The sequence below is a fragment of the Pollachius pollachius genome, assembly GCF_949987615.1.
Source record: "Pollachius pollachius genome assembly, chromosome: 7".
NCBI lineage: Eukaryota > Metazoa > Chordata > Actinopteri > Gadiformes > Gadidae > Pollachius > Pollachius pollachius.
In genome coordinates this window covers 23,146,231-23,171,918 of record NC_136940.1, presented here as the reverse complement: position 1 = coordinate 23,171,918, position 25,688 = coordinate 23,146,231, and the positions used below count along the sequence as shown (strand labels likewise).

The following is a 25,688-nucleotide window of genomic DNA, read 5'->3' as shown; positions in this document are numbered from 1 at the left end:
GTTCTTGTGACCTGAGGAAGAAGTCTGTCAGGGTCCATGATGCAGGACAGATACACGATGCCGCCGAATGACAGCTAAGCATGATGCAAGGACACACAAGCACGGACGCTGTGATAAAAACACTATGAAAGCCGTGAGCAAAGAAAGAAAAAGGAAGTGAGAGGCAGGAAAACAATCGAGTGGCTGACAAAGTGGCAGTTAAAGTGAGAATCGAAAAAGCCCAAAAGGAGGGTGTAAAGAAAGTGTGATTCTGTTGCTGACACTTCCGACTGCAATTTTCTCATTTTTCATCGTCTCTTCACCTCTACTCTCCGTTTTCTTGTGAGAATACAATGACAGTAAATAACATTTCTAGGAGCAGTGGAGATGCATGGGACACGATAGGGAAATAAAGTATATTAACTGCTGCCTTGGGACAATAAACTAAGGTCTAACACAGGGAAAAACAAAGAACAGCACGAAAGGGTAGATGTAATAGTCCTACTCTGATAGATTATAGTCAGGGTCGGGAAACCAGGTTTACAATTACTTCCGTGGAGTTATGACTTCTAATCTTAGCTAGCATGTGCTAGCTAGCCAGAGGTAACTTCTATGCAATAAGAAGTGCCCAACGGATATAAAATAGAAATGGGTCATCGTCCACGGAGAGAGAGAGAGAGAGAGAGAGAGAGAGAGAGAGAGAGAGAGAGAGAGAGAGAGAGAGAGAGAGAGAGAGAGAGAGAGAGAGAGAGAGAGAGAGAGAGAGAGAGAGAGAGAGAGACAGAGACAGAGAGAGAGCGCATGGTGGAAGACACAGTTGGATCAATGGTTAATTACACAGGTGGAAGCCCACCGTCACGCCTCCATCAGCAGTTCTGACAGCCCACGTGAGTTAGATAAGGAGATGGAAATAGAGGCAATCCAACGTCTTATCCCTGGGCATCTCTCCCTGGAGGAGGAGAGGGGCACTCCGTTTCAACCATGAAATGCATAGCACCCTATGTATTTGATGGTTGGAGCTAACCATACCCCAGTATGAACAACAGAGAAGATGAGCCAGATTGATTCTTTTTTAAGGGCTGCAGGACAATGGTCAATCGAGGCAGTTCACACAGACAAATAGACGCTATTTATACTGCCCACTGTGACGCCCACACAACGTTTGTTCCCACATCCTCCAGAGCAGTGGACACAACGCTTGGTTTGAAGACACCCCCTTGGAAAGAACTGCCACCTTGTATAAAAGCGAGTCACATGCTTACATCCTTCACTAAGATCATCAACAACGACTCTCAGTTTGAAGTGTTACGTAAAGATAAAAATGTGTATTTTGATTTGTAGGTACTACAAGGTCATCATGACCTTTAAGACCTTGACATTTAAAGTGCCTTGCTTTGCCAGACATTGGTACAGGAGGAGAGGAACACACTCCATCCTCTCAGCTGCACTGCTTATCACACAGACCAGCTGCACCTCACCACGGCTCTTCATCACGAGCCAAATCACACACAACAATGAGGACACCAAAGGACACCATCGATAGCCTTAAGCACATTCACAAAGTACTAGTGGATGCTGGTTCCCGTTCACCACATTGACCACAGGCAGGCATCTGTAGGCATCAACCGAACTCACTTCTAGAGTGGTTCCGATACCAGTATCGGAAATTCGGGGAGTGCGCAAGTCTATGCGCCGATCCATTACTGTCACGTGACTAGCTCATTTACTACACAGGCAAAGAAGATCACAAACATGTGCAGCGTTATGATGCGGAAGAGCGTCATCTCCAACCCACGTGCGTTCGAGCTACCAAGTCGGAATAACATGCAACAATGCTAGATGCTGTGTCAGCAGCATCCACAAGGTATACTCAGGAATCTGAATTAGGTATCGGGAAGGAAAAAATTGCATTGGAATGTCCCTGATCCTTACAAGAATTAAGAGTAGAAATACAATATAAGAATGCAAAATACCAGGAGCTGGATAGTGAGTGCCTATGGTGTTCCGTCTCCAAGTAAAAAAGGTTTAGATCCCCTGTTACTACAGTTTACCTGTAGGCATCTCCTGACCTCACTTCACAAGAACTGCTGGAATACACAACAGCATGATCACTAAGAAACCATCTTGGCTGTGTTCTATGTCATGTCAAGGGCCCACTGATCAGTCTTGAGGTTTATAAAAACCTTACCAATCCAACCTCAATATGGTAGCCTACAAGTTTCAGAGATGCAAGTTTCTCTACATACACCCGACAATGAAACATGAGGTTCTTGGTTATTCATTATCTTGCCACACCTGGATATCAGGGGCTATTCTGGTCCATAAAATAAGTGCATGTGAAAAGAAACAACTGCCAGTGGTCCACATGTAGCAGGAAGTAAGTGAGTAGCAGAAAACATTTGGTGGAAGAAGGGCACTGCTGAATAATGCATCTAGGTTGAGCTATCCAGGATTCTTGTGCAAAAGCTAACCCACTCTCTGTTGAGGAGGGAATTGTTCCCTTTCACTTCATATGAGTGTGCAACAAGTTGTATGTTCAAATTAATCAAAATATACTAGCAAACGCAAAGTCCAACATTCACATTGATTATCGTGTTCAACGTCAATACACAGCCCAACTTGCATACAGCATGTCCCTTTGTAGGTTTTTGATTCAATTAGTCTGGAAATGTTGGCCCTCCCGCAGGAAACTATTGTTCAAGTCAGCACTTTCCCTGCCCGGTTCTTCCAACCTTGAAATACGGCTCTGGGTTCCACCCAATATAATGTGAGCGGCATTGTCGAGCACATCGACACACAGGCATGATTTGTTTCCCAAAGAACACACCCTAGGTATTTGACATTATCCGCCGTAAAAAAACAAACTGGATATGTGTATTGCTGAATGACACATAGGCCTGCATTATACATGCAAATGATAATACACACACCGACAGTGCATGAATACATAACCATTATTCAGTAACCAATGTGCCGCTTATGAAGACGATCAACCATCTCCCCATAGTATCCTCTCCTTTGTATATTAAAGGCCTATATATTCCATACACGTATCATTTATGGTATTAGTAAATAGCCCGAACGATTATTGGCAAGAACAATTAGGCAACCTGGCCACTTAATTTAAATATGACGAACATTTTACTTCTACTCAAACAAATTAATTAATGAATGCCCACACACAAAAAAAAAGCTTAATTGCAAGACAACCAAATCACTATAATTAATGAAACCTTCATGTCTGCCTACGTGCTGTCAGGATGCGTGGATGCTGGAGACAGCTCTGTGCAAACAGCATCACTGGAGCACGAATGCATTGCCCACCTAGAACCTCCTTCTGCTGCCGACCTTACTACTCCCAACTTAAAGGGTAAAACAGCACGCGAATTAAATACAAAAAGCAGTCTTCTCGCTACTGCACGTATATAATCGTTGCTGTGGTTTACCAGACGTGTCATATGGTCTTTGGAGAATATGTTTTCAGCGGATGTTTACTGGCCGCCACCTACACCACAAACTGCCCAGCGTACCCATCTGCCCAGCGCCTAGCAGGCTACTAGCATGCTAGCCGAGATGATTCGGTACTTTTTGGCCCACAAACAGTATCATCGAGGATATATGTGTAACTGATTGAATAAAAATGTAAAAAATACCAGGACAAAATAGTATATACAATTGATTGTAACAGGGACGTACCCGTGTCACCGGAGTCGACTCCATAGCTGACTCCAATGACAGTGTCCCCATCATCGGATGCTGTGGCGCCGGATACCGGGCTGCCTTCCCTGGCCTCGGACAGCCCAAACGCTCCTTCGGCTCCTGCCTCCATTCAGACTCCCGGAGATAGGGCGAGCCCTTCGGAAGAAAGACCCGCGATGACGGTACGGTGTCGGTGGATAACCTGGCGCGTTGAACACGGCTGACAGCAAATGGCGTAAATTACACCGCTAAAATAGTGTTTGTATTCCGCTACGGCTCCCTCATCCGTGCAGTGGATCGAAATGGGTTGCTCCTCGGCAGTTCTCTAACACCGACTGAACAGTACCCGTGGCTGTTATAGGGGAACTGGCAGCAGCAGCTTGGTTTGGATTCAAACAGTCTGGCTCCCTCTGACTGATATCTGGGTCATTGCAGCCGTCGCTTGAGCGCAGGTTATCTATTTGGCCCCTGGGCCTGGGTGCATTTTTCGTTTCATATGTTGACTTTGAACCAATACGGTACTGCTTTTTATCCTGTATCCTATACTGAGTATTGTGTGTGTGTGTGTGTGTGTGTGTGTGTGTGTGTGTGTGTGTGTGTGTGTGTGTGTGTTTGTGCGTGTAATCAAATATCAGTCCCTCAAAAACGAACATTTGGCAGAATACTTTTGTAAAGGATTTTATTGCAAATTTGTATGCATTTTTACGTAAAGTAAAACTTTAGCCAGATACATTTTAATAAATACAGTGAGAAATAATACTTTCAATACTGCCACATCAGGTGGCGTTCATTTGCCAGTGTTTTATTTACACAGCAGCACCATCTAGAGGTCACTGCTGAAATGCATCAACGCATACAGTAAAGTGCATGGGCCAGTAAAGGCTGAATTATATTAAACTGCTTTGAATAGCTGCACGGTTTAGTGGTGGCTGTCTATGCTGGTACTAGCGTTTATTTATGTGTGTTGATCTTCATAATGTGTAGATGTGTTAACAACAAAGGAACATACTATTATCCTTTCCATGTTGTTTTCCCCATCAGCTACAAAATGGAGAGGGAAAAAGGAAGCGGACCTCTGTTGGCTACACACGTGAGTAATAGACCTACCACAAACCTCCGGTGGCTATTCACCACAGAAGTACAAATCAACCTTTAAAGGTTCCATGACTTTCATTAGGCTTCATTCAAAACATGCACAATTGCCCCTTTCCTACATTGCAGGAACTTTCACATCGTCTCAATTAAACAACAAAAACTTGCTGTACAAAGTGAAATAAAGGCTTTTCCTCAGTTTCTTTCTTCAACAACAAAAGAGAAGAGCACAGGTGAATTCACATATAACAGAAAAGGACTGTACAACCAAGTAAAACTGAACAGAAACAGGGGCATTGGCCGTGAGCTGTGATATGGGGGAAAACTGAATGGGTGGGGGGGAATTTGATATGAAGAGAGTGTTGTGCCGTGTAAGAGAAGATCAAGTGGGACAAAGACACAGGTGTGTTTGGAGTTCACGGGCCTTGACAGCACGGGAGTTTATTGCCCTTCTGGCTGTCGGTGGTGGGAGGGACACTGATGTCCACCACGTTGTTGCCCGGAGACTCGTCGTGTGCAAACCTGTCTGCCATCTGCTTCTGTGACACGATGCGGTAGATCTCTGTACGAAGATTAAAAAAACAATTGTAAAAGGGAAAATATCAATAGCAGAACCCCATAGTATGTTGGGATGAGGAAACAAATTAAGTATATTTTTCTTTGATTGAACGCAACAATAAGGACCTACAAGGAATCATGCCCCGTGAGACTTTCTTCCTACCTGCCAAAATGTTTTTGAATGCTTCTTCTACATTTGTAGAGTCCAGTGCTGACGTCTCAATAAAGGAGATGCTGTTCTTTTCTGAATTGGAAACACAGAAACGATACATCAAAAAAAAACATGCATGCTTGTGTTCAGACGTCTCAAGAGTCAAACCCTGAGAACCAGCGGCTGATGAGCAATGTTTTCTAGGAGGCTCACCTGAGAAGGCGTGGGCCTCGTCGGTGGGCACGGCCCGCAGGTGGCGCAGGTCGCTCTTGTTGCCCACCAGCATGATGACGATGTTGTTGTCCGCGTGGTCCCTCAGCTCCTTCAGCCAGCGCTCCACGTTCTCGTAGGTCAGGTGCTTGGCGATGTCGTACACCAGGAGAGCCCCCACCGCGCCCCGGTAGTACCTGCAGGCGAACCACCGATGCAGGGGAAAGGATTTACAAGAGTCAAATGTACTATTAATGGTTATTAATGTTTTGAACTATATTGAAAAAGAGCATATTGAGGAAGTATTTTCATTAAGGCCCCCCCAGTTTTGATAATGGTGCCAACATGAAGATGAAAGCTTGACAATGGTGATGACACAATGTGTGGCTATTTGGTGCTATATAAGCTATGAATTGCTTTACGTTGTTGATCAGAAATGCATGGCAATGACATTGGAAAACATGTTTATCAGAGCAAACATTAAAAAGCTCTGTATAGCAGAAGAACAATATGAGTGACATTTTATTTCTCTGCATTTATCTTTAACAACAAAGTCACTGGAGTTGCATGGGACCAAACAATATATTGACCACAGTGGTAGGGCAGACGCATGTGGATGCGCCTGCAAGTGTTAACGTAACACAAGCTCAACCCGACTCACGCTGATGTGATGGCTCTGTAGCGCTCCTGGCCAGCTGTGTCCCAGATCTGAGCCTTGATCATCTTGCCGTCCACCTGGAGGCTGCGGGTGGCGAACTCCACCCCGATGGTGCTCTTACTCTCCAGGTTGAACTCATTCCTCGTGAAGCGGGAAAGCAGGTTGCTCTTCCCTACTCCTGAGTCACCGATTAGTACAACTAGAAGCAAAACACACAACTTTCAGCCATAAAGATCTTATCACTCTATGACAGATAATAAAAATTGCTTTTGATCCGATTTAACAAGAGGTAGCATATCATTGCACGTCACACAGGGATGAACAGTGCCCATGAAACAAACCCCCTTATATAGGAATACATTCAATTTCGGATTAAAAATATCTGGGAGAATCCAGGAAAAATGTGATGCAGTTTCTGAACATACTGCGTAACTTGTTGACACTAAAGAGAATATTTGGCAAAGTGATCCTACTAGCCTAATTTTTGCCTTCTGTTATGAAATAGACAAGTGGTACTTAGTCGTTAGGGATTGTACCCGCATAAAACGGTTAATATGGTTAAATACTAGACTTCACAGCCATAGCCTACACGTTTGTCTTGTCACTTTTCTGATTAATTCAACAGGATGTGTAAGATTTTCTTGAGTTATATTCAATATGGTTTATACAACAACTACAACTATACTGTTATACATCCAGTTATGAACTCGTGTGTCCATAAAGGACTATTTCGTCACCTTTGTGGTAATTGTGGTAAAGTTATCTGCCTCCATCACGTTGGTTTTTTGTTCTGACACACAACTTGCTTGTATGCCAGAAAAACTCAACGTAGACAAGCCATACCAAACAATCTGAATAATTATCCGTACATCTTGTAGTTGATAGTTAACTAATTACAAAAATACTTATGTGGTAAAGTAGCTTGTACATTTACGCACTTGTGGTGGTACATCATGGTTCACATAGCTAGCATGCTAACCTAGCTAGCTATCAATTCGGATTTATAATGCTCACATACCTTTGAACAAGAAATCATATTCATCGTCTCGGTTCCCCATGACTAGTATTGATATATTATCTTAATTAGTCTCACAACACCTTTGACTGAATATATATAAAATCAGGTCCAGACAAAAAACAATGGTTGATAACAACACGGGATGTTGCTAGCGGCGTCCACAAGGTGGGGTGGCTTCCTGGGAGGATGAGGAAGCGGAGGAAGAGGGAGGAGGAAGAGGGAGGAGGAAGAGGGAGGAGGAAGAGGGAGGATGAAGAGGAGAAGGAGGAGAAAGGAGGGGGTATGGGACAACATTGGTGCTGGTTGTCTGGCAATTTAAATAGGTGGTAATTGAAAACTGTCTCTTAAAGAGAAAGAAACCTTTATTGTATGTCAAATATACGGAGGATTAGGGCCACATGCGATTTTTCTTCACTCATCATACCACCAATACCAGCATGTTGAATTAAAAAGCCTTTGATTCTGCTTTAAGAATCTAAGAGTTGAATAATGAAGCCTTTTAATGCACTCAATCTTAGTACAATTAGTTATGTATTGTGAAATACCTATATCGTACTTTTGAAAAGGTAATGTGTTAATATAGTTAGTTAGGAGAGAAACGTGCCCTCCAAAGAAAAATAAACTCAAGCCCGAAGGCATATTATTGTCAAGAAAACTAGGGTCCTAAAAGTGCGGTGCTTGAACTGCAGCAGGAACCCGGTACTAGTGGTGCGTAAACTCCCAGCATCCTCTCGGCCTCCCGCCTTCGCAACGTCGGGGAATATTTAGAAGCGACGTTTTCTGTCCGCCATTTCAGTAGCTTGGGACGAGACGGACGTAGCTGCCCTTCGGATTTGGTTCACCCGGTTTTGATTTGCATTACATTGGTTTGCAAAGTACTTTCTCTATATCGTCTCAATTCATTTGACGAGGTAACCATTCCAACTGCGCAAGAAGATGTCGACTGAGGCTAAGGTCGAAGCCGTCCCCGAGAAGCCAGTCCAGCCTACTCCGCAGCAGCAGCAGCCATTGCAGGGGTAACGAGCCTGCCCTCCCGTCGACTCATTCAAGGGCTCTTTGTTAGCGTTTCGTAGCCTGAACATGCTACATGGGTCATTTTATTTAGGCAATTTTGATACGGGTATAATGTGAAAAAACATTGCGTGATCTTGGTTATTCGTATGTTTTATAAAACGTATACACCCATTGGTTTTCCCTTCACAATGCGTAAGTCGCAGAAGCGCTGTAATTATCTACGCGTGGCCGGGATCCGTCTAAATCCTGGTACGCGAATGTAGCCATTGTAAAATTTAGCACTAACGTATGCCAAACCGAAATGTGAAACTCTCGTCACATATGCCTGATGTTTTTAAGTTGTTGGTGGAAAATAACCACGAATATTGTACTTTTGTGGTGTTTTTTACAGAGAAGTGAATGGTAAACCTAAGCATGACTCCGGGCCCAGCAGAAAGGAGAGGCCCCAGAAGAGAGGTGGCGGACGATTTGAACCCTATGGAAATGTGAACAAGCGTTACCGTGTGTTTGTCAGCAACATCCCATACGATGTGAAATGGCAGGCACTCAAAGACCTAATGAAAGAAAAAGGTAGGGTCTCCGGTGATGGATAGAATACTAATTTTTTCTTTTCTCCATTGCTACAGCAGAGGTTGCAGTTTCAGTTGTCATTTTGATTGACTACTCCAGATTTTAAGGCATCGAGGCTTTCAGGGTTTTTTGTAAGGGTGCAGTTGGAATCAGTTGAACGGATATAAATGTATTTAAATAAAAAATAAATAGGATTTTCGCTTAACTTAAGATATCCACTTTTTGTCTACATGGATTTTGACCGAACTTGCTGATGCAAAGCCGACATGGTTTCTTTGAAGAAGAAGTTGTACCTTTTGTAGTGTTGGTGGGAATTCCATGGTTTGGAATCATCTATGGGGTTGCGCTGTATTTTTGGACTCCCTGAAGTGCAGTTTGGAAGCACATACTACAACAAATTGTTGTGCTATGTCCACTGGTGAAAGCTGCCATTTTTTATAAATTGCATTGTTGCATTTTACCATGGCAGAGTCAACACATCTTGAGCTTGTAATATCGATTTTATACTGGGCTTGTAAAAACCGCCAATCTGTTAATTTTGTTCCTCAGGTATGTGGCTCTGGAAAGCCTTAGGTGTATCAAATGCAATGCAACATATACATCTGCTTTAAGTACGCTGAAGTATGTGTTGAAGAGGTCACCAATTGCCTTTTCCCGGTGGATTATGTTGTGGTTGTACAACTGACTGTGCAGTTAAATTGCATTTTCTTTTTTAGGTTTGACCTATTGACACAGCCATTGTTTCTCAGCAGGTCTCCATGTTGTGCCCATCACAGATGTGCGTTTGGAATTTCTTGGGGTACAGGTCTACAAAACGAAGCAGCTTCTTACGTCCTGTCCTTGTCTGTAGAGGTTTGGTCAGTGGTGTTAGTTCATTGAACACTCATGATCTTCTACCAGTAGGATACAGCCATCCTTTTAAACAAAAATCAGAATTGTTGAATTTTGCTCTCAGGTCCATTTAGGGAGCAGATGTTGGAGATTGCTGATTTTCTTTCCCCCCCTATTTTGTGAAGCCAGTTGGTAGATTGTTTCTCTATAGTTAGTCATCAGCAAGAAATGTAGATTTACTGGTGCATCGACTGCAGTTGTCCTTTTGACAAAGTCTTAACCTGGTGGTCATGTAGTGGGCTAGACAGATTGAGATTTAAATTGAAATTGGGACAAGTATGCAATGTGGCTTTCGATGGCAGCGCAACCATTTCCAGTGGCTGACCGCTATTCAAACTCCAGTTGTCCTCCGTTATGGCTCATGGTTTTCGGGGGATATTACAAGGACAGGCTAAGAATATAGTGACGTATTTACATTGCCCTGTGCGATACAAGCTTGCTTTTTGTAGACCTGTACCGGATTGTGTTGCTGAGGTGCGGGGAAGAGGCTCTGGACTGTCAGTCGGAGCCCGCTGTCACCAGCCGACTGTTGTGTCTGCTCTAAACCCCCATTGTTCTCTCGGCTTCTCTCCCTTTGGTGTGTGTCGTCTCTGGAATCTGATTTGTAGTGGGTGAGGTAACGTACGTGGAACACTTAATGGACGCAGAAGGAAAATCAAGGGTAAGTGAAAACACATGAATCAAAACACTGAATAACGATAGACCGACCCACCGTCTTCTTGGGTTTATTGTAATTGTGGGGAATTGTTGTGACTCTTGAGAACCCGAGGGGCAGCGTCTCCGATGGTGGCTCGCAGGATGAGTGGATTCGGTGTTGTCTGGCAACTCTCATTGAAGCCCTCTCGGAGGGTTATCTTTATCTAGCAGGTTTCTTGGTAGCCAATCTCGGGAGATTGCCAACGATGTTGTGATTTTCTGTTGTTGGGTTACAATGCGAAGTTCCATGGGGGTCCGTTCCGCAAGAGGTTGCAACATGGCGGTTACTCGTAACTCATTCTGTAGAATTGCTTCAGTGGCACAGAGGCTTTTACCGGAAAATCTTTGGCGGTGAATATTGGAAAATCCTTTTGAGAAGGGTTTGTAATTGGCCAATGCTACTTTGGTATTGAATGTTTAATTCTAGTTGTGAACACTGGTTTACAATCTGTTAACCTTGAGGGTATGAAGGCAAAACCAAGTCCTGTCCAATACTATTTGTATTTTTTTGTGACGCTTCACATGTTATGTGCATGTAATTTAATTGTGATAAATTATATCTGCCACTTATAATGCCCAAGTCTCTTAATCTCTGGAAAACAATCGTTTTGCTAACTTGAATGTCCTTTTCCCCATTTCCATGGTTTGCCTGGTCATCTTCAATCAACAAAGGGTTGCGCGTAAGTTCTCGCTTTATTTTCCCCTTCTACTTCCACAACAATAACGAGTGCTGATGTTCCTTATCATTAAAGCATAGTCCAAAACCAAAGTCTGTTTGTATAAAACGAGGTGCATAGTCAGGAGTCATTTCTTCCTCCTCAGTGTGGTTGAGTTCAGGACCGAAGAGCTCATGAAGAAGGCTGTGGAGAAGGTCAACAAACACATCCTCAACGGACGGCCGCTCAAAGTCAAAGAGGTGGAGCACACCATTCACACGACAGCCAAAAAGACACTCTTTTTACTTGATATTCAGGGCATTTAGCAGACCCACTGCAGTGTCTAGGGAAACTTTGAACACTTTGAACAATTCCGTCTTTTGCGGAAGCTGGTGAGCGCCTGACTTGATAATCCCTCCGCTTTGTCCGACTTTGCTAACTTGTGCTTCTATTTTCCCCCCCCAGGACCCTGATGGTGTGATCGCCCAGAGGGAGGCCCACAAAGCCCAGGGCGGTGGAGGCCCCGGGGGACACGGAGGCATGGGCGGGATGGACCGCATGGAACGGATGGACCGCATGGGCGGCATGAACATGGACCGCATGGGCGGCATGAACATGGAGCGCATGGGAGGCATGGACCGCATGGAGCGCATGGGCGGGATGAACATGGACCGCATGGGAGGCATGGAGAGGATGAACATGGACCGCATGGGAGGCATGGAGAGGATGAACATGGAGCGCATGGGAGGCATGGAGAGGATGAACATGGACCGCATGGGGCCAGGCCCCGGCGGACCCCCCACCGTGAACATCCCACCCAGCCTGATGAACAACCCCAACATCCCCAACGAGATCATCCATGGCCTGCAGGCCGGCAAGATCGGGAGCACCGTGTTTGTGGCCAACGTAAGCACCCTTTGGTTCTGAATACGATTGTGGCACGCCACATGCTTTAAACGTTGAATTTTTAACGAGAACCTTACGTTGAACCCCTCACAAGTAGGCGATGTAGTGTGCGCTTCAATCTTTTAACGGTGTCGCCTGTTTTCCGCAGCTGGATTACAAGGTGGGCTGGAAGAAGCTGAAGGAGGTGTTTGGCATGGCGGGTGTGGTGGTCAGGACGGACATCCTCGAGGATAAGGACGGGAAGAGCCGAGGAATGGGCACCGTGACGTTCGACATGCCCATTGAAGCGGTCCAGGCTGTCTGTATCCTTTCTAATATGAAACGCAAGGTCATGTTCCTTTGTTTGTTTTTCTTTTTGTGCAGTTAAATACAATTTTCCTAAACTATGCTCAGCTATGTTCAATGGCCAATTGCTCTTCAATCGGGTCATGCACGTCAAACTGGTAAGTAATCTACTATATTAACAAACAAAAAATACACTTTAGAAAGGTTGCCATATCATTTTGGGAAACATCTTATATATTTTTTCAGGATGAGAAATCTCTTCCCAAAGGAGATTTCGGACCACCTGAGAGACCAGCTGCTCTTCCCCGTAAGTCAACCTCAAAACCTTCAAATGCCTGCAGTGCACATTGAAGATAAAATGTATTGATTATGAAAACGAATGGCCATAAAGTTAATTGGCCACCTTTGGTCTCTGCCCAGGTGGTCTGAGCGGTATTGGTCTTGGGCTCGGGCCAGGGGGCCAGCCCATCGACGCTACCCAGCTCAACAGAGGAGAAGGCAGGGGAGCCGGGATGGGCAACATGGGCCCCGGAGGTAGTTGTTGATTCAATAAATAGTTTTCATCAAATGAAGAGTGACACGTTGGCTAATCCTTGACAAACCTTGGCTTGTAGGAATGGACGGAATGAACTTCGGTGGAATGGGTGGCCGAGCAGGAGGTATGTATGCTCATGGAAACTAACAAAACCATTGTCAACAAACTAGTATATATTTCCCAGGGATGTGTTCTAGGGATCGACTGATCTGGATTTTTTTTTAGGGCCGATACGATATTCTATCATCAGCCTTAGCTGATAACCGATACGCCGATACCGATTTTCTTCAGCCGATAATACCCTGGAAATCCAGAGTTCTTGCGAGAGCACAATTTGAATTTGCTCAGCGAATCACTCTGGGAACGAGCAATATACTCGTGTACATTCTGGGCCTCCCCTGGCCCAGAACATTAATCAATCACATCGATGTATCAATATAGGCGGGCCAAAAGCGTTGCTGTTTTACCGATACGGCAAGAGTCTTATCTATTGGTTAGCTCCACTGGTCTGGATACGTCACCCCTTGTATTCTTCTGATATTTTCAAATGTATGCTTGGTGCGGCCCCTCGAGTTGGGCCATTTTCATTACTCGTTGCCAGACCCTACAGTTTTCTAGATGTGGGTCTGGATTTCCAGGCTAAGCCTCACTCAATTAACATTATAAAAATGATAACAAATGTTACAATGTCTCATTTTTTAAAGAAATAAACCTTTATTGAACTCTCTGTAAATCAAGAAAATAAAAAAAAAATAAAAATCGTCCGATAACTGAAAAAAATATCGGTCAATTACTAATGTGTTCCTTAATGTGACTTTCGCTTCAGGTATGGACAACTTTGGAAGTGGAGGTGGTGGTGGAGGAGGCGGAGGAAACAACATGGATCGTTTCGGACCCTCTGGCATGGGTAGAATGAACGGTAAGGACTAAACCTTGCTGCATGCGGGGAGCGTCTTCACGCGCGGCCGGTCTCCTCTAATGGCGGGATCTCTTGCGTCTTCAGAGATGGAGCGTGGGATCGCTGGTGGATTCGACCGGGAGTTCGGCCGGAATGACATGGGCATGACCCGCAACAATTTTGGAGACTCTTTTGAAAGAGGCGTGGGTTAGTACTTTCCTCTTAAGTCTGGAGACGATGCATCGCGTCATGTCTCTATTTGGTTGTTGGTACTAATGGTGACCTGTCCGTCCGACTTGTAGGGAACTCCCTCGGAGGAGACCGTATGAACTCTGGACTGGAGCGTCTGGGGACCGGACTGGACCGCCTGGCCGGAATGGACCGCCTGGGGATGGACCGGCTGGACCGCGGGGCCGACCTGGACCGGCTGGGGGGTACTGGCGGCTTCGACCGCATGGGCTCCGGGCTCGACCGGCTGGGGCCCAGTATGGACCGGCTGGGCTCTGGCCTGGACCGCATGAGCTCCAGCATGGAGCGCCTGGGCCCCGCCGGGTTCGACCGCCTAGGCCCGTCCAGCCTGGACCGCATCAGCACCAGCCTGGACTTCAGCTCCCCGATGGGCATGGATCGCATGGGCAACACCGGGCTCGACCGAATGGGCCAGAACAACTTTGACCGCATGGGGTCTTCCGGGGGTCTGGATCGCTTCCCCACCGGCGGCCTCGACCGCATCGGCTCCAACATGGACCGCATGGGAGCCGGGAACGTCGGCGGGCAGTTCGACCGCCCCGCCGACATGGACCGCAACACCTTCGGGGGCAACTCCTTCGTCGGGGCCGGGGCTGGGGGACCCGGAGTCGGGGGCATCAACGCCAGGAAGGGCTGCCAGATCTTTGTCAGAAATGTGAGTGATCTCTGATGCATTGTGTAAATGTTTATGTTTTGGTGATTTTGCTTATGATATTCAAAATTGTATGCCGTGATTGGACTGACATGGTGTGGTTTTTGTCTTGCAGCTGCCCTTTGACTTCACATGGAAGATGCTGAAGGATACCTTTAGTACATGTGGTAAGAACACAAACCACACAACAGCCATTCTGCCTCAACCTAGTACTACACCAAGACGAGGACCCCTTTACATTGAGAACATTTAGCAGACGCTTTTATCAAAAGCGACTCACAATAAGTACATTTGTCAGAAGAGAAACACTACATCTGTCGGTACAGTAAGGATATTCATAGAACAAGTACCAAGCACTAACGATCGCTAGGTTAACCCCCCTTAATCCCCCTTATACAACGAAGATGACTAGGATAAGATCGACCCGATGTTGTCATTAAGCCTGAAATATTCCAATCGTGACTTGACGTTATCTCCTTCACTTTTGTAGGCATGGTGCAGTATGCGGACATCAAGATGGAGAACGGCAAGTCAAAGGGCTGTGGCGTGGTTCGCTTCGACAACCCAGAGACGGCCGACCGCGCCTGCCGAAGCATGAACGGATATCGCCTCAACGGCAGAGAGATCGACGTTAGGATCGATAGAAATGCATAAGTTCACTCAGTCAAACTTCCATGTGTTGTCCTGATTCCATACAACCGACCTGTCATTTGAGTGACCGTTCCAACTTTTATTTGGTTTATTAGTGCTGTTTTAGTTATTTCCCTTTTTTAGTGACCACATTTCTATTTTTTGTCATTCTTTAACTGTCAAGGCCTTTGTTGTTTAAGGTGTTTTGATAAATAAATCTTAACATTTGGAAATTATTGGGTTGTGTTTTTTTTTTTTTCCCTGTGCATCATTTTGTATTCCTGATAAACAATACTTTAAAGTTTTAAGTTGAATGAAGCACCAAAAAGTTGTGAACTTGGCTCATCTATTTCGCTTATCTGCCATAGCTTATTCTTTAACCCATACATTTTTCGATTATTAATTTCCTATTTATTAATTGCTTAGTTGAAAATTGAATGCAGATTAATTTGTCTGCCTGCAACATTTGAAATAGTGGAAGCTCCTCCCACCGTAGACGATAGGTCATCACCGGAAAAGGTCACAGGCAATGCAACCAAGATGGCGGCCTGCTTGTGTCTGTGTTCCCAGGTGAGTTTTGAAATAAATGCTTCTGAGAGCACACTTTCTTTAGCCCCACCTGCGTTAACGATCTAACAATTATAGCAAAACAAATTTCATTTTAAATACCTATTACTAAAAGTGCATAGGCTGTTAACGAGATCGGTGGACGATCCGACAAACCCGGAGGGTTGAGCAAAACAACATCGGGTTCCGAAAGTGATTAATCCAACCTTAATCCTATACTATTAATAAAAACACTAATTCATTTAAATTAATTTGTTTTTCCCTTTTTGTGCCAATGCTTTGAGTATGAATGCTTCGCAGCATATGGATTAAAGTCCTTGACTTGGGGATTCTGGGTTATTTTGTTTTTCCTATGTTCTAGATATGTGTCAGGCGGTGTGTACAGGCATGCGGTCCTTCTTACATGCCCCTGCACAATAATAGACATCACTTCTACAGAGTATGCGGATCCCTCACCACCTCTTCACAGGTAGTCTTTACACCGTCGACCTCTTCAATTAGTTCTTCTGAACTATGAAAACAAGCTCCTCATCCAAAAACCTCAATGACTATTATATTAGATTCGAATTACACGAGAACAGGGCCATCTAATTGTTTGACTATTTGACTCCCAGACGAAAGAGTTCTGGGTTTGAACCCCAAGTCTACCTTTAGACTTCTTTAGCAATATATTTTTCCTCTGAAGTCACACTATCTGAATCCACCATAAATCGAATTTGAGGAATGTGTCTTGCCAAATTAAATTTAATGCATTTACATTTAGGGCATTAGGGCATTTAGGGTGAATAATAACAGTTTTTCTTAAAGTATGTGACAAAAGCGAAATAGAGGGCATGAAGAAACAAGGGATGTTGTCTCCATGTTGTTGTCCTCCATATTCACTCCCAGGTCCGGCACTCGTCCAGAGGGGAGGGCCGGAAGGGATTCATCGGGGGGTTCCTGGAGAACCTGAAGCAGGAGCTGAACAAGAACAAGGAGATGACAGAGAACATCAAGAAGTTCCGCAACGAGGCCAAGAAGCTGGAAGAATCGGACGCACTTCAGCAGGCTCGCAAGAAATACGTCAGTGCCTAACCCGATTCAATAAACGGTGTACTGTACATTAATGAGACCCACGATATGATCCCAAGATTTGAAGAAGATGAGTTTTCAGATTGTGTTCAGGGTTATGGAAGAGGTTGTTGTTAACAAATGTTCCGACTCATCTTTCTCTCAGAAAACGATAGAGTCTGAAACGGCAAAGACCTCAGAAGTACTCAGGAAAACGTTTGGGACCATCTCAGAGTCAGTAAAAGAGGTATGTGACAATATATTTCAACCTTATCTTTTCCCCTTCACTTCTGTAAACCATCGTCGTCTATTCTACACTAAAGGAAGTAAAGACTTGGTGTGTGTGTGTGTGTGTGTGTGTGTGTGTGTGTGTGTGTGTGTGTGTGTGTGTGTGTGTGTGTGTGTGTGTGTGAGTGATATCAGGGGCTCGAGGAGGTGAGTCGTACAGACCTCGGGAAGAAGATCAAGGAGGGTGTGGAGGAGGCCGCCAAGTCGGCCAAGAGCTCGGCCGACTCTGTGTCCAGGAGCGGGGAGAAGTTTGGGAAGACGGGAGCCTTCAGAGCCATATCACAGGTACAGTGTCTCTTTACAGCCGGTTGTAGCTATATCAAATAATACATTACAGAGGAGGTACATTTATAAACAGTGACCGCTGAGTTCAGGGAAGTCCAGCTCATATTTTATTTCCAGCAAGAAAAATTCTCTTTGCTGCAGGGCGTGATAGACATTATGAATTGAAACATAAAATGTGTGTATAAAAAGTGTATAAAATAAAAAGAGAGGGACAGAAACTGATGGATGTGGTGCCACATTATCATGCTTTAAGAATGGCCTCTTCGTAAACTTTATAGCTTTTGTAGCATTTGGTTAACATTTCCTATTTTATTTGGAACAAAATAAGTTCCCTTAGCAGCACCTGTTGACATGTTCACCGATATGCAGCCCTCAGCTAGGACACTTCCACTCATTCTGAGGTCATGGGAAGGGTTAGAAACGCAACAGAATAATACATTTAATCGAAATGACCATCACTGCACACAAACGGTGTGGAGTGATCCCTCTAGCACTCGTGTGTATATATTACATTTTGAAAATAGACACCGTTCAAACGTGGATATGTGCCTGCCGGTGTGCTGTCAGGGCATGGAGAGTGTGAAGAAGGAGATTGATGACCTGGGCCACACCGGGGCCTACCGCCCCCCCTCCAGACTGCGGAAGAGGACAGAGTTCTCCTCCAAGGGGGCGGCGGAGCAGGGGAAGGTCTTTGTGGCCAACGAGTATGTGCTCCACTCAGTCGGCCACCTGGGCTCTTCTTAATGGTTTTCTGACGGGGAAAATGTGGGCATATCACAAGGAAGCGATGTATACCGAATTGAACAAGGACATTGCACGTTGTCATTCAAAGATGCAGTGTGTAGGATTTAGTGGCCTCTAGCGGTGAGGTTGTGAATGGCAACCAACCACCCCACACACACACACACGCACACGCACACGCGCGCGCACACACACACACACACACACCGCAATTTTCCAACAATGCAGGAAAGGAGAAGCTTAGTAATGAGGTTTGTCAAACTAAAGGTCATCGTTTAAAAGTAAGAGTAAGGTAGAAAATATTAAACACATCCTCTCGATCCCCTCTAGATCCGTCTGTCCATTGTGGGCTACTGTAGAAATGTATGCAGATTTGTCTCATTCAAGGGTAAAGAAAACCTGACTCATATTTCGAGGGGATTATATACTAATACTGCTAGCACTAAAGTGTGTGTGTGTGTGTGTGTGTGTGTTGCAGGGATGCCATGGGCGTGGTTCTGCACAAGGACTCCAAATGGTTCCAGCAGTGGAAGGATTTCAAGGACAACAACGTGGTGGTCAACAGTAAGGATTACGTCACTTTTATTGACTTTAACCAACTTAGGCAAGGCATCCAACTTTATTTATCTGACACTTTTCATACACGAGGCAGACTCAAAAGTGCCTAATATAGAAACATTGTCATGCAAAAAAATGAAATAATAAAAATAAAAAAACATGGGAATATTTAGAAACTCAAATAAAAAAGATCATTGTAGTGGACTTTCAACAAGCCACCAAGTGCAATACAGTGATCAGTACAGTGAAGCCTCCAATAGGTGGCCTTTTGAAGGTAAAATTTAAGTTTCTAAATTGTCCTGAGTTGGATTTAAAAAGATATATATTTGTATGTTTTTATATAGTCTCCATAGAATGTAACGATTTAGGTACATTCCTTTAAAGTGAGACGGATAATTTGTTGACTGTGTGTCTCGATGAATTTACCTGAAAAATGTGCATGTCAATAATTTTCATGGTGTTTACCATGAATAAATGCACACTAGTACAAAATTGTGTGTTTTACATTTAACACCGTGGATATTTCTTTGCTTTTAGAAACCCCCCATGGGACTGGAGACGTTTTAAATGCATGCGCACAAAAATCTGTGCACATACTTATGCTATATATTAAGGCTTACTCAAGGAAAGCAACCTAATTTGCCAGGCTTTATTAACTCGCTATTTTATTTTGAAAGGGCAGAACTGGAGTACTAAATCACGTTTGCTACATATTAATTTGTCGTTATGGTCATTTATCTTTCTGTTGTCAGAATCTCCCCGGCTTGGCCATTAATAACATGTCATCCTAAATACATACACATACATATGCACTCATCTGTAGTCATATACATTACGCGCATGTAAATACCATGCATTAAGTTTAGCTCATGGAAAGCAATCTAATTGAGGCCCTGTCTTCTCAACTCGCGCCATGCAGTTTGTAAGGTCTGCAGTAGAGTTTGACAGGCAGGGAGGGGCCATAGGAAGTGGCATTATTCAGAATAACCTCATTGCTATGCTTCTGCTATTAGCGAGTCTACTTCATCATTGTAGTTATTATTCACAGGAGCATGGCGACCGACATTTCTTTGGCTGAGGAAGTGTGGTTATAGATTATGTTTGGACATCATTTTATGATTTTGTGCTAAGTCAACAGATTTAAATTAGCACTGATGTTCCGGTAGCATCAGCACTTTACACGCACTAAAGACATACATTTCATAGTGTTTGTGTGTGTGTGCGTGAGCGCTTTCATGTACTTAAAGACGAGCGTGTATTTGAATTCTCCTGGCGTGCGTCAGGAGGCGCTTGTTGTTCATTCATCATCCCTGAATGGAGAGCTGTGTTCTGCTGAGTCTCTCTCTGACTCCCCCCTCGTCCCTCGTCCCTCCCTCCGCCTCCTGTCCCCACTCCTCCTCTTCCTCCTCCAAGGGTTCTTCGAGATGAAGATGAAGTACGACGAGAGCGACAACACCATCATCAGGGCGTCCCGCGCTGTCACAGAGAAGATGACTGACATCCTAGGTAACCCCCCCCCCCCCCCCCCCACATTATCCTAGCATGGATCCATGCCTTTCATTATCACCTGGTGTGTGTGGCTGTCTGATCGACTCACTGACTGACCAATCAGGCGGACTCTTCTCAAAGACGGAGATGTCGGAGGTGCTCACGGAGATTCTCAAAATAGACCCCGCCTTCGACAAGGATTCCTTCCTCAGGCAGTGTGAACGGGACATAATTCCCAACATCCTGGAGGTGTGTCCCTGCTCTCTTTCTCTCAGCCAATCGGGCTCATTGGGGTTCGGCGGCAAACTGTTGTTGTTGTATTGACCTGTTGAGATGCGCTCACACCAAAAGCAAAGCAAAAATCGTGTGCAGCGCGAATACATACAAAGTCAATAGATGCAAATTCTACTTGCGCCGAACTTAAGCAAGATTTTTGCTTGACGCTGAATCACCTGCATTAGAACAGTTTGCGGTTCGTGCGAGTAGAATATTTGCTTTGCTTCTGGTGGGAACGCACCTTTAGAACCTGGATCACTCATGGGTCATGGAGGATAGATCTCAGATGTAAACGGTGTGTGTGTGTGTGTGTGTGTGTGTGTGTGTGTGTGTGTGTGTGTGTGTGTGTGTCCTCTGTACAGGCGATGATTCGAGGGGAGCTGGAGGTGTTGAGAGACTGGTGCTATGAAGCGGTATGTCCTCTCTCATTGGCCGACTCTACTGTCAATCCATCCGTGAAGAACATTATTCCTGTTGAAACTCAAACTGTGTCCGTTTCTCTTTCTCCACGGTGGTTAGACGTACAGTCAGCTAGCCCACCCCATCCAGCAGGCCAAAGCCATGGGTCTGCAGTTCCACTCTAAGATCCTGGACATCGACAGTATTGACGTAAGTGGCGACACTCTGCCATGACGATCTTGGAGGCAGAAGCCAATTCTAACAAAAACTCTTTTTTTTTAAAGGCTTTTTTTTTTGTTTCAATTAAATATGTTTGACAATTTGTGTCAATATAAATCAATATATTTGCAGAGAACAATTGTTAGAACCTCCATTCAATCAACGTTCTTTTAATCTTAATCCGATGAACACTGCTGCTGTGTACATTTCTCCATCGCCTAGCTGCCACTGTGTTCCTGCAACCACTTCCCCTCATGGGATTGTGAAACTTTAGATATCCTGCATAGTGAGCATGATGATTTCCCGGTTTGGACAAGTCTCCTAATCACTCAAGCCTTGGCCTCAGTATCTTTGTGTGAGAAACCAATTTCTTGGACACTTATTCTTCAGAACTAGATCATTTATAATCTATAATACATTTGTATTCTTATAGTTAAGCGTTAACATCCATGTTTTTCCAACTTGGTAGCTCGAATGCACGTGGGTCGGAGATGACGCATTTCCCATTCTCTAGTGCACAGCGAGCTTCAAGCCCTAACGATAAATGTTGCAAGGTTAGTCCTTGATGTGTGCTTGCTTTGCTGTTCCCGGCGGTTCCGTTTCATGTTCTATGTTTCCGTCCCACCTCCAGCTGCCCATGGGCAAGATGATGGAGCAGGGCCCAGTGCTGATCATCACCTTCCAGGCTCAGATGGTCCTGGTGGTCCGCAACACCAGGGGAGACGTGGTGGAGGGCGACCCTGTATGTATCTTACACTTAGGGCATTGAGCAGACGCTTTTAACCAAAGTGACTTACAATAAGTACATTTGCCAGAAGAAAAAGAAACAATATATCGCCGTCGGTACAGTATTGTATTATATGCATACATAGTGTATGTATATACAGTATATGTTTATCTCTTAGTCTTGGAAATCAAAACAACACAAATCTATTCAACATTTTCTAATAGATATGCCATAATTGGCAAATGTTTCTGTTCACCGTGAACAGTGTCTGTGGTTCACTTTTGAATTCCAGACGTGAGCACATCTGCATTGATTATGTAATCCCAAGGAAGAACGCGCATTAGCTAGACTGTAGGTCTGTAGCTATTTATAATAACATAAATCCTGTAAGGCACGCTAATGTTAAACGGAGGGCTCCTCAATGACAGCGGCGATATCTCAGCGAGGCGGCGCTGGCACACTCCGGCTGTTTTGATTGGCCAAAGTTTTCACTGAGCGGCACACTCCAGCTGGAGGCCTGCCTGGTGTTTAGAGTGAAAGTGCTCTCGCCACAGATTAATGGTCGATGCAACCTTCCCCGGGGATTAATGGACGGCTTCCTAATGTCTGGAGATAAAATGACAGCTGTCCTTTGAGTCCGCTGACGCAGGGCTTGGATGCCGGCTCTCGTACTTCTCGACTCTCGTTCTTCTGGTCCCATCGCTGACCTCGTTGTGCGCTCTGTCGGCGTTGCAGGACAAGGTGCAGAGGATCATGTACGTGTGGGCTCTGTGTCGGGACCAGGAGGAGCTTAACCCGTACGCCGCCTGGAGACTGCTGGACATCTCCGCCTCCAGCACGGAGCAGATCCTATGAGATGGGGAAGCAACACGCCTTAACACACACATACACACACACACAGACGCACTGCACACCCAAACAACCCAACTACTTACCCAGGGATGGGGTTGAAGACTCAGGGGGTCCCTGGGGCTGGCTGATAAGAGCCCCACACTCACACTTCAAAGAGGTAGAAGTTAGAAAGACGGGTGGGGATGGTGGGAGCCGCGCTGCCGACAGAGGTGCAGAGCGACCTGCTGCGAGGCGTTATCTGCTCACCAGGCCCCTACGCTGCCAGGCAGCCAGGCTTTCTCCCTTATGCTCCTGCAGGCTGCGAGGCAGACCTAGGGAGAGAAGGCTTACTTCCGCGTTCGCATACCAGTTGTTCTGCGGGCGGCCACAAGGGGGCACTATATTACCGACTGGTCTACTTGAACGTCCTCCGCTGTCCGCCCTGTCCGCTTGTCAGTTGAGTTTGGAACGTAATTATGGTCATTTTGGTTCTTCTCAATTGACTTCGGATATTCGTGTTGAAACAAATGGGTTTGGAATCTATGACGTTTGGTACATTTCCACTGGGATTTATGTCATACATGTCTGCTATCTTGTCAAATGGGATGATGATCTGGGTCTGTTTGTGTGTGTGTGGAAGGAATATAGTATGATGCTAATGTACCAGGCAGTGCTGCTGGCGTCATTATTTTGTACAAGACATTTGTTTGTAGGATTTGAGGTGATTGGAGTCTTGAGATAAGTCTATATTTATTATAAAAAGTAATATTGATGACCCCTGATTTTCTTATTTGAAGAGACCTTTTTAAAAAATGTATATGATGGGAATAATTCCACACATGCCTAAAAAATCAGGAGAAAAATCTGGTGATTCATTAAAGGGCACTTTCTATTTAAAGTTCATTCTCGATTGATTCAGTTCTTCCCGTTTCCAAATGATTTCCTTTGGGAATGATTCTTACTCTGAGATTATTTTTACCGTTGGTTTCCCAGAGCAGAAGTGGAACACTTGACATATCAGTAATGAGTAACCACTTATGAAAACACTTGCTTTATGATCTCTGCTATACTTAATAATGTTATTATAATAATTCATCCCATGCAAATGCAATGTACTTTGACAGATTTGTTGCTGCCCAAATTGTATTAATTTAATTGCAAAACTTTCAAATATTTAATTATACAGCATTTTAGTTTTTTCTTGGGAATCAATGTAAAATGCTAGAACCGATACATTGTCAAAAAAGCCTTGAAGATATAATGAATGCTAAGCAGTCCAGTATTACCACTTGAACTCACTTGTCTTCATTGTTCATGATTATTTTTAATAAGTAGATTCGACTCTCAATTCAAACTATTTTCTTGTGTCAAAAGTACAAAAGCCCTTTTTATTTCCAACATGAAGGCTAAATAAACCCTCTCGCTTGGGGACTGTAAACTGGGCATGCATACCATAATTTACCTCAAAGCTGTGGAAATGTGTATCCTGTGTGCAATATTATCAATCTAAATGGCTGTGCTGAACATAGCTGACCTGAAAGTTATTTAAATTAATAATTGAAATGTAAATCAAGTCATTGACAATGCAGCCTATCCGAGCCTCTCATCACTGTTTGTGTTTCTGTTGCAGAGTAGTCAGGGTTTCATTCTATTAAAAGTAATGCTATGAAACTAGAGCAGAGATTGTGGCTGTGCTCTATTCATACATTGGGTGACTCCCGGGCAAGTGAATGTCAGACGTGTGTCACTATCTAATTACACAAACTACATTACCTGTCTATTTGCCTAATCCGTTTTTCGTAATCAATTCTTGCAAGATGCTTTCAAAGCAGTTCGAGCGATGGTCATTTATTACATCAGTGTTGTTTCTGATCCATGGCATTGAATTGCAATATCCCCGCTCCACGCCCTGGTCCTCAGACGTAATGTCCCATTTATCGTAATCGGAGTATTCATAGAGCAGCAAATTGAAACTGTCAAATCAATATGTACGTTTTTCCCTCGGGGAACCTCCGCCTTTCAATCATAGCACACACGATCTGCTCACCGCGCGTCTACCACGAGTCTGCCCGGGAACAGATACCTTCCGGGTAATTGTCTTTATGTGCTTCAAATGTAAACGTGCGGTCACTGCAGCGTCTCTTATTACCGCACGTGGGATGACACAATCTCACATTGAACGTGGAACCCGAGAATCAGGTTTTTTTCCTCCCTGAAAAAGAGCACGTTGTGAATTTCAGCTTATCTGCTGTACTCTCACAACAGAGCAGGATGGATCACCCCAGCCTTGGGCGAGGAGGCCTGTTTGTGCTGATGAGTTAGCCTACTGATTCGCACACATGGGGCGCTTCCTTCATGCGTGCGGGGTGCACAGCGCGGGCGTATGCGCGTGTGGATGTTCAGCTCGGTACGTGCGACGTCTCGGGCATGTCGCAGATGATGGATACCCACGGCTGGTGAACAATGCTGAAGTCGCAGCTCCGCTTGGGGGCCCCTCATCGCTCAGGATCCACCCCCCCCCCCCCCCCTCGACACACATGTGCCCGTGTGCACATGTGGACAACCCCTTCCGGTGTATGCCCGCGCATAAGTTTTTTGGCAACGTGCGGCTCATGCTGTCGACTCATTCATCAGTAGGGTCCGTTCCCACGGCAACTGACCCGGAAACACACACCTGGGTAGAAGGGCTCATGGTTAGTTGACCTCCCTCATGGTTAGTCCTGCTTAAATACATGCAAAAAGAAACGTTTAATGGGGAAATAAATCACCGCTGTGCAGACAACACGAAGGCCACGTCAGCGCTCTGATGCACATCTGCCACTAAAGGCTGTTCTATCCCTGTTACACAACACACACGCGCACATGTGTTCAGACACACACACATGTATAAAAGCACACAGACACATAACCTA

General features: G+C 44.8%; 4 protein-coding genes across 5 annotated transcripts in view; 2 read left to right on the top strand and 2 right to left on the bottom strand.

Annotated features, from left to right (window-relative positions):
- Window positions 1-3,856, bottom strand: part of pip5k1ca (phosphatidylinositol-4-phosphate 5-kinase, type I, gamma a) — a 34,798-nt gene extending 30,942 nt beyond the window's left edge. The window contains exon 1 of the mRNA XM_079739228.1: window positions 3,676-3,856. Within this exon, the coding sequence (XP_079595354.1) occupies window positions 3,676-3,808 (133 nt within the window). The 5' untranslated portion in view covers window positions 3,809-3,856. The remainder of the gene's footprint in view (window positions 1-3,675) is intronic.
- Window positions 3,857-4,358: 502 nt separating this feature from the next.
- LOC307078701 (ras-related protein Rab-11B-like) lies at window positions 4,359-7,535 on the bottom strand. Its single transcript, XM_079740642.1, has 5 exons — window positions 7,366-7,535; window positions 6,351-6,546; window positions 5,693-5,886; window positions 5,492-5,572; window positions 4,359-5,332 (listed from the first exon to the last, which is right to left on the bottom strand). The coding sequence occupies exons 1-5, from the start codon at window positions 7,403-7,405 to the stop codon at window positions 5,187-5,189; spliced, it is 657 nt and encodes a 218-aa protein (XP_079596768.1). The 5' UTR covers window positions 7,406-7,535; the 3' UTR covers window positions 4,359-5,186.
- Window positions 7,536-8,148: 613 nt separating this feature from the next.
- On the top strand, window positions 8,149-15,580 carry hnrnpm (heterogeneous nuclear ribonucleoprotein M). 2 transcript variants are annotated; one of them, XM_079739618.1, is made up of 15 exons: window positions 8,149-8,381; window positions 8,771-8,949; window positions 10,449-10,505; window positions 11,334-11,452; window positions 11,658-12,098; window positions 12,247-12,400; window positions 12,492-12,541; window positions 12,630-12,690; window positions 12,804-12,917; window positions 12,998-13,042; window positions 13,745-13,837; window positions 13,922-14,023; window positions 14,119-14,720; window positions 14,833-14,884; window positions 15,208-15,580. In XM_079739618.1, exons 1-15 carry the CDS (start codon window positions 8,302-8,304, stop codon window positions 15,369-15,371), a joined length of 2,313 nt encoding a protein of 770 aa, XP_079595744.1. In that variant the 5' UTR covers window positions 8,149-8,301; the 3' UTR covers window positions 15,372-15,580. The 2 variants fall into 2 exon arrangements, with proteins under 2 accessions (XP_079595744.1, XP_079595743.1); XM_079739617.1 differs by lacking the exon at window positions 8,149-8,381 and having other exon boundaries at window positions 8,813-11,216; window positions 11,359-11,452.
- Window positions 15,581-15,872: 292 nt separating this feature from the next.
- timm44 (translocase of inner mitochondrial membrane 44 homolog (yeast)) lies at window positions 15,873-24,411 on the top strand. The gene is made up of 13 exons (XM_079739230.1): window positions 15,873-15,917; window positions 16,276-16,383; window positions 16,803-16,976; window positions 17,131-17,211; window positions 17,388-17,537; window positions 18,105-18,241; window positions 18,757-18,842; window positions 20,250-20,342; window positions 20,449-20,573; window positions 20,963-21,013; window positions 21,120-21,209; window positions 21,850-21,960; window positions 22,681-24,411. Exons 1-13 carry the CDS (start codon window positions 15,888-15,890, stop codon window positions 22,798-22,800), a joined length of 1,356 nt encoding a protein of 451 aa, XP_079595356.1. The 5' UTR covers window positions 15,873-15,887; the 3' UTR covers window positions 22,801-24,411.
- Window positions 24,412-25,688: the final 1,277 nt, after the last annotated feature.

What these genes read in the sequence shown, in the direction of transcription:
- hnrnpm (XM_079739618.1), top strand. Translation starts at nt 8,302, where the DNA reads ATGTCGACTGAGGCTAAGGTCGAAGCCGTCCCCGAGAAGCCAGTCCAG. An exon ending in TGAAGCGGTCCAGGCTGTCT is followed by an intron (nt 12,401 to 12,491) that starts GTATCCTTTCTA and finishes AACTATGCTCAG; the next exon opens with CTATGTTCAATGGCCAATTG. An exon ending in GAGACCAGCTGCTCTTCCCC is followed by an intron (nt 12,691 to 12,803) that starts GTAAGTCAACCT and finishes GTCTCTGCCCAG; the next exon opens with GTGGTCTGAGCGGTATTGGT.
- LOC307078701 (XM_079740642.1), bottom strand. Translation starts at nt 7,405, where the DNA reads ATGGGGAACCGAGACGATGAATATGATTTCTTGTTCAAAG. An exon ending in TACAGAGCCATCACATCAGC is followed by an intron (nt 5,887 to 6,350) that starts GTGAGTCGGGTT and finishes GTTCGCCTGCAG; the next exon opens with GTACTACCGGGGCGCGGTGG. An exon ending in CGAGGCCCACGCCTTCTCAG is followed by an intron (nt 5,573 to 5,692) that starts GTGAGCCTCCTA and finishes TTTCCAATTCAG; the next exon opens with AAAAGAACAGCATCTCCTTT.
- timm44 (XM_079739230.1), top strand. Translation starts at nt 15,888, where the DNA reads ATGGCGGCCTGCTTGTGTCTGTGTTCCCAG. An exon ending in GCTTGTGTCTGTGTTCCCAG is followed by an intron (nt 15,918 to 16,275) that starts GTGAGTTTTGAA and finishes CCTATGTTCTAG; the next exon opens with ATATGTGTCAGGCGGTGTGT. An exon ending in AGCAGGCTCGCAAGAAATAC is followed by an intron (nt 16,977 to 17,130) that starts GTCAGTGCCTAA and finishes TCTTTCTCTCAG; the next exon opens with AAAACGATAGAGTCTGAAAC.